General features: G+C 38.2%; 1 protein-coding gene across 1 annotated transcript; it reads left to right on the top strand.

Moving 5' to 3' along the window:
- Positions 1-4,125: 4,125 nt before the first annotated feature.
- On the top strand, positions 4,126-5,336 carry LOC138340363 (uncharacterized). The gene is made up of 3 exons (XM_069292077.1): positions 4,126-4,405; positions 4,472-4,610; positions 4,868-5,336. The coding sequence occupies exons 1-3, from the start codon at positions 4,126-4,128 to the stop codon at positions 5,334-5,336; spliced, it is 888 nt and encodes a 295-aa protein (XP_069148178.1).
- The last annotated feature ends 1,278 nt before the right edge of the window (positions 5,337-6,614 follow it).

Genomic DNA, 6,614 nt, shown 5'->3' on the forward strand with positions numbered 1-6,614 from the left:
AATCAGTCATTCATTTAATTACATAATTCATTGGGAGTAGCATAATACTGAGTTGGACTAGGGTTCAACATACTCAATTAGTCCCAGAACTTCTAGCCAAGTAGGTTGTAAGTCTTCTTTTTGGGCAATCGGTTTAGTTATCACGCCAGCATGCCTTTATTCATCTGGCAGGGTATTTTGGGTCCTATCGATGGGGCGTATACATTGGATTCCACATTAAGCACATGTGGTTTATTTATCGGTTATTAGTAGCTCCCACTGTTTAGTAAGACTCTATAATACATTGACCATATTTACAGTTCAGTTATTATTCAGTCTCAGCATGTTATAAATTTGGTCATTGCATCCAATTAGCTTAGAGTTCAGTATATCATGTTCAGAATATTATACTTGTTTTTGTGCTTGTTTAGTTATGTTTCAATTCAGCTTTATTCTATCCTACATATTCAATACCTTTCGAGTACTAACGAATATGTGCGCTACATCTTCTCGTGATGAAGGTTAAGGTTCTTAGCATCCAGATCATGCGTAGATCGATTTTTGATCTCCTGTTCAGCAGATTTAGTGGTCAGTCCTCAGTCCCCGAGGATAATAGTCAAGAGTTTATTTCAGTGTTTTAGTCATTTAGTTCCAGTTTTTTTCTAGAATTAGCTAGGGCTTGTCCCAGTATTTCTAGTCAATTAGAGGCTTATTTCAGACATAGTGAGTTTTAGCTTAGTAGTGAGTTAATGATTTCTTTGTATTAAACTCATTGTTTTTTAAATATCTTAGTTATAGAATATGGGTATTCCCCTTTTTCAGATTAAACTATGATTTAGCTTCCACATTCACTTTATTATCTTTAGTATGCTCATGATCATGCTAGAAGATTAGCTTGCGATCATTTGTGGTCCAAGGCTCTGTGTTCGCATCTCAGGGGTAGCTCGGGACGTGACAAAACTTGGTATCAGGTCATTAGGTTCAAGAGTCCTAGGATGTTTGTAAACCCGCACTAAGTAGAGTCCTTTTCATGGCTTTGAAGTTCACAACATCTAGATAAAGAAGTCTTCAACGCTGAGATAAGGAATGCCATAACAATGTTGGCTTAAAGATGACTAACAAGACAATCGGGTTCATGCTCATGTGAATTAAAATGGTGTATCAGTAGCACCAAGTGTCTGTGACTTTGTTAAGATGAATCAGCCTAAGTTCTTAGGATCACAAACTAATGAGGATCCTCAGAATTACTTTAATAATATCAAGAAGATCTTTGAGGTAATGCAAGTCACTGGGAATGATCGGGTTAAGCTGTCATTATACCAGTTGAATGATGTTGCTCATATCTGCGTGAATAGGGGTAGAGATGCAACTTATATTGCTTGGGATTGCTTTAGTGATACCTTCTTGGACAGTTTTTTCCCAATAGAGTTGAGAGAAGCAAAAGCCTAGGAATTCATGAACTTATGTCAGGGTAACATGACAGTCCAAGAGTATGGATTGAAGTTTAACCAACTCTCTAGGCATGATTCTTACATGGTTGCTGACTCCAGGTCTCATATGAATATGTTCTTGAATGGAGTGTTAGATTTGGTAAAAACTTAGTGCAAAAATGCTATGTTACTTGGAGATATGAACATCTCTAGGCTTATGACTAATGCTCAGCAGGTTAAGGGTGATAAGCTTAGGGAACATGATAAGGAGAATAAGAAGGCAAGGATTGGAAATTATGACTATTCTCAGCAGAAATTGGGTGGTGAAAATCGCTCGTAGAGTCAGCAGAAGTTTTCAGCTCCATCCCCTCTGTCATCTAGTGTTCTATCCTCCAAGAACAGGTATGATAAGAAGGTTGAAGTACCAGGATCTAAGTCTTAGGTAAGTATTTCAGGCACAAATGTCTTACCCCACTTTCCCTAAGTGTGGTAAGAACCATCCGGATAAGAAGGATGTTTTGGGTGCAGTCATTCTAGTCACAGGTTGAGGGATTGTCCTTCTAGACAAGGGCAAGGAGGTGGTAATGGTAGATCTCAGTCTACAACTTTATCAGCACCAAAAAGTCGCCCGACTCGGTAGGGTAACTCAAATATTACAGGTGGCAGTCAGCGTTAGAACATGTTGTATGCTCTTCATGCTCGCCAGGATCGGGAAGATTCTCCTAATATAGGCACTGGTATATTACAAGTCTTTGACCTTGATGATTATGCATTGTTAGATCCAGGGGCTACTCTTTCCTTTGTGAATCCATACATACCATTCCAATTCAGTATAAGTTTAAAAACTCTCTCAGAATCTTTCTTAGTCTATAGTCCACTCGGTGACCCAATTATAGCTAGACGAGTATACGAATATTGCCCTGTCATAGTCTCTCAGAAAGTCACCTAAGTAGATCTTGTAGAGTTAGAAATGGTAGACATCGATGTCATTCTAGGCCTAGATTGACTACATTAATGTTATGCCTCAGTCGATGGTAGAACTAGGATTGTTCGTTTTTAGTTTCCATACAAACCAATCTTAAAATGGAAAGGTAAAAGCTTAGCGCCTACATGTCGATTCATTTCTTACCTTAAGGTAGAAAGATGATCTCTAAAGTTTATCTCTATAATCTAGTTAGCCTACTCTTGAGTTAGTTCCAGTAGTTTGTGAGTTTCCAGAATTATTTCCACAAAATCTTCTCGAAGTCCTTCTTGATAGGGAAATCGACTTTGGAATTGATATCCTTCTACATTCCCAACCTATTTTTGTTCCTCCTTACAGAATGGCTCCATTAGATCTTAAGGAGTGTAAAGAGAAGTCGAAAGACCTTCTAGATAAGGTATTCATCAGACCTAGTATTTCATTATGGGGTGCACTAGTGTTGTTCGTAAAGAAGAAAGATGTTTCTCTAAGAATGTGCATTGACTATAGATAGTTGAACCAAGTATAAATTGAAGAATAAGTATCCCATCCCCAGGATTGATGGTTTGTTTTACCAACATCAGGACGCTAGCCACTTCTCAAAGATAGACCTCAAATCGTGTTATCATCAACTTAGAGTCAGAGATAGTGACATTCTGAAAATATCCTTCAGAACTTGGTATAGTCATTATGAATTTATAGTCATGTCTTTTCGACTAACCAATGCTCCTGCAACTTTCATGGATTTGATGAACAGAGTGTTCAAACAGTACATGGACTTGTTCGTTATCGTCTTCATTGATGGTATCCTCATTTACTCAAGGAATGAGGAAGAACATGTAAGTCATTTGAGAATTTTTCTACATACTCTCAAGGATCGCCAATTATTCTCTAAGTTTAGCAAATGTGAGTTTTGGTTGCAATCTGTTGCTTTCCTTGGTTACATTCTATCTAGCGAAGGTATATAAGTGGATTCACAGAAGATAGAAGCATTAAAACAATGGCCCAGACATATCTCTGCTACAAATATCAGAAGTTTCTTAGGTCTAGCGGGTTATTATAGTAGGTTCGTGGAAGGATTTTCATCCATAGCCTCACCATTGACTAGGTTTACTCAGAAGATCGTGAAGTTCCAATAGTCAGATGATTGTGAGAAAAGCTTCGCAGAGTTGAAAACTAGATTGACTACCTATCTTGTCTTGACTATACTAGAAGGTTCAGATGGCTATGTCATCAATAGTGATGCATCCCGAGTTGGCCTAGGTTGTGTATTGATGTAGCAAGATAAGGTTATAGCTTATGCGTTTAGACAACTTAAGGTTCATGAGAAGAATCCAACTCATGACCTCGAGCTTGCAGCAGTGGTGTTTAAACTCAAGATTTGGAGACACTATTTGTATGATGTTCACGTAGATGTGTTCACTGATCATAAGAGACTTCAGTATGTGTTCACCCAGAAACAGTTGAATTTTTGCCAGAGGAGATGGCTTGAGTTCCTTAAGGATGATGATATAAGTGTGCATTCTCAGCATGATAAGGCGAATGTAGTAGCAGATGCTCTTAGCAGATTATCTATGGGTAGTGTAGCCAAGTTTAGGGAAGGAACTAGTGAAGGATGTTCATAGGCTTGCTGGCTTAGGATTTCGGCTTGTTAGCTTATTAGACAATGGTGTAAAAGCTTAGAATAGGCAGAATCTTCTTTGGTAGTGGAGGTTAAGGAAAAGAAAGACAATGATCTAATCTTGATAGAACTTAATGGTGAAGTCCACAATCAGATTGGAGATTTTCTCCCAAGGGGGAGATGGTGTACTTTGCTATCAGGGTAGATTGTTTGTTCCTGATGTGGGTGAGTTGAGAAAGCATATCCTTGAAGAAGCCCACAAATCCAAATTTTTTATTCATCCAGGTGACACTAAGATATATCGCAACCTGCAGGAAGTCTATTGGTGGAATGGCATGAAGAGGGATATAACATATTTTGTGAATAAGTGCCCCAATTGCCAGCAAGTCAAGGTAGAACATCACAAACCAGGAGGTATGACTCAAGAGATCGATATTCCTACTTAGAAGTGAGATGTGATAAATATGGATTTCATTACAGGGTTACCTCGTACTCGCAGACAACATGACTCCATTTGGGTGATAGTTGATAGGATGATTAAGTCTAACTCCTTTTTAGCGGCCAAGACTATGGATTCGGCAGAGGACTATTTAAAGCTTTACATTAATGAAATTGTGAGGTTTTATGGGGTTCATTTGTCTACCATCTCAGATAGAGGTCGTGAGTTTACCTCTCATTTTTAGATTTCATTTCAGAAGGTCTTGGTACTCAAGTTAACCTTAGTACATGATTTCACCCACAAATGGATGGACAGGCACACCATACCATTCATACCTTAGAGGATATATTGATATCTTGTGTAATCGATATTAAGGGTACTTGGGATGATCACCTTTGTCTGATTGAATTCTCCTACAACAATATCTACCATTCCAGAATTCAGATGGCCACTTATGAGTATTTGTATGGGCATAGATGTAAATATCATGTTGGCTGGTCTGAAGTAGGTGAAACAATTTTAATAGGGCTAGATTCAGTCCTTTATGGTATGGAGAAAGTACAACTAATTAGAGATAGACTTAAGACAACCCAAAGTCATCAGGAATCTTATTCAGATGTAAGGAGAAGGGAACTAGAGTTCCAAGTTGATGATTGGGTTTTTCTTAAAGTCTCACCAATGAAAGGGGTGATGATATTTGGAAAGAAATGGAAGCTAAATCCTATATCGGTAGGACCTTACAAGATCTTGAAAAAGGTTAGCAAGATGGCATATGAGTTAGACTTGCAAGAAAAATTAGCAACAGTGCATTCGGTGTTGCACATCTCACTCTTGATGAAATGTGCAGGGGATCCAGCCTCTGTAGTTCCATTAGAGAGTGTGGCGGTGAGGGATAGTATTTCTTAAGAGGATGTAAAATTTGAGATTCATGACCGTCAGATTACAAGGTTGAGAAATAAAGAAGTTGCTTAAGTCAAGGTTTTGTGAAGGAGTTATTTCGTAGAGGGAGCTACTTTGGAAGTAGAAGCATCCATAATAACAAAGTATCCTCACCTCTTTCCTTCAAATTCCACTCCATATTAAGACTTAAAATCATGTTTCCTCAGTTTGTACTTGCATTTTCAGCGTATTTGCATGTGCTCTGACCTCAATTCCATCAGAAAGTCAATTCTCAGTGTTTTGTAGTAGGGTTTACAATTCTCTCCCTCTATACCAACTTGTTTAATCTTCATTTGAGCAAAAATATACCCAAGGGGGAGATAATGTAACCGCCCGTATCCAAAACAAACCAAAAACTAGTTTTTGGTAAAATTTGCAGGTGCAATTGAGGGTAGCCATCGACCGACAATATCTTGACCCATGCTCCGTCTTGCACATTAGTCGATGTAGTTAGAAACCCCCAAAATCTCAGCCCAGGAAAATTTGACTAAGTATTGAAAGACAGATGGACCTACTGTACGTAGGTCAGACTACGTTCTGTAGTCTAGGTCCGTTGATCAACACCCCATTTACCCACTCTCTGATATGAACAACGATTGACCATTACAGGACTTCTTTTAATCTACGATCTGTAGGTCTAGCCGTAGGTGGAAATTAATCGACAATTAGAGGGGAAATGTTGTTGGGTTAACTTCAATTGATCATAACTATTAGAACAAAAGGTATTAGGTGTCCCATGACATACCAACAGATAGATAATTTAATTATCTTTCCATTGCCACCTATCTATCTAAAATCAGACCTCCGAGTAAAAAGTTATGCTCATTTTAATAAAGGCTTGTCGAACAAAGCCAACCTACGGACCCAAACGACGGACTGTCAATTGAATGACAAAACTGTCAATCTAGGTCGTCGTTTTGTCCGACATCAATTAACTCAGGTGTCTTTTGGTCTTTTCCCACTTTGTTTAAACCTTAAGATACACCGTTTTACCCTAAATCATCATATTTTAGTTAGTTAAAGCCTAGAAACATATCTAAAACTTACCTACGTCAAAATCATTAAATCCAAATGTAGAAAATTAGAAGCAAGAAAGGATAAAAAGGTCAAAAACCCTAGTTCAAGAACACAACAAGGTTCCAGCAGTTATTGCCCCAAAATCTGAATATTTCTCCATAAATTTTCATCATCAAGAATGTGGAATTTCACTAGAGAGTTCCTTTCACCCATTGAGTCCATAGTTTT

Source organism: Solanum lycopersicum, chromosome 12 (genome assembly GCF_036512215.1).
Source record: "Solanum lycopersicum chromosome 12, SLM_r2.1".
NCBI lineage: Eukaryota > Viridiplantae > Streptophyta > Magnoliopsida > Solanales > Solanaceae > Solanum > Solanum lycopersicum.

What these genes read in the sequence shown, in the direction of transcription:
- LOC138340363 (XM_069292077.1), top strand. Translation starts at nt 4,126, where the DNA reads ATGGTGAAGTCCACAATCAGATTGGAGATTTTCTCCCAAGGGGGAGAT. An exon ending in AGAACATCACAAACCAGGAG is followed by an intron (nt 4,406 to 4,471) that starts GTATGACTCAAG and finishes ATTTCATTACAG; the next exon opens with GGTTACCTCGTACTCGCAGA. An exon ending in TACATTAATGAAATTGTGAG is followed by an intron (nt 4,611 to 4,867) that starts GTTTTATGGGGT and finishes CTACCATTCCAG; the next exon opens with AATTCAGATGGCCACTTATG.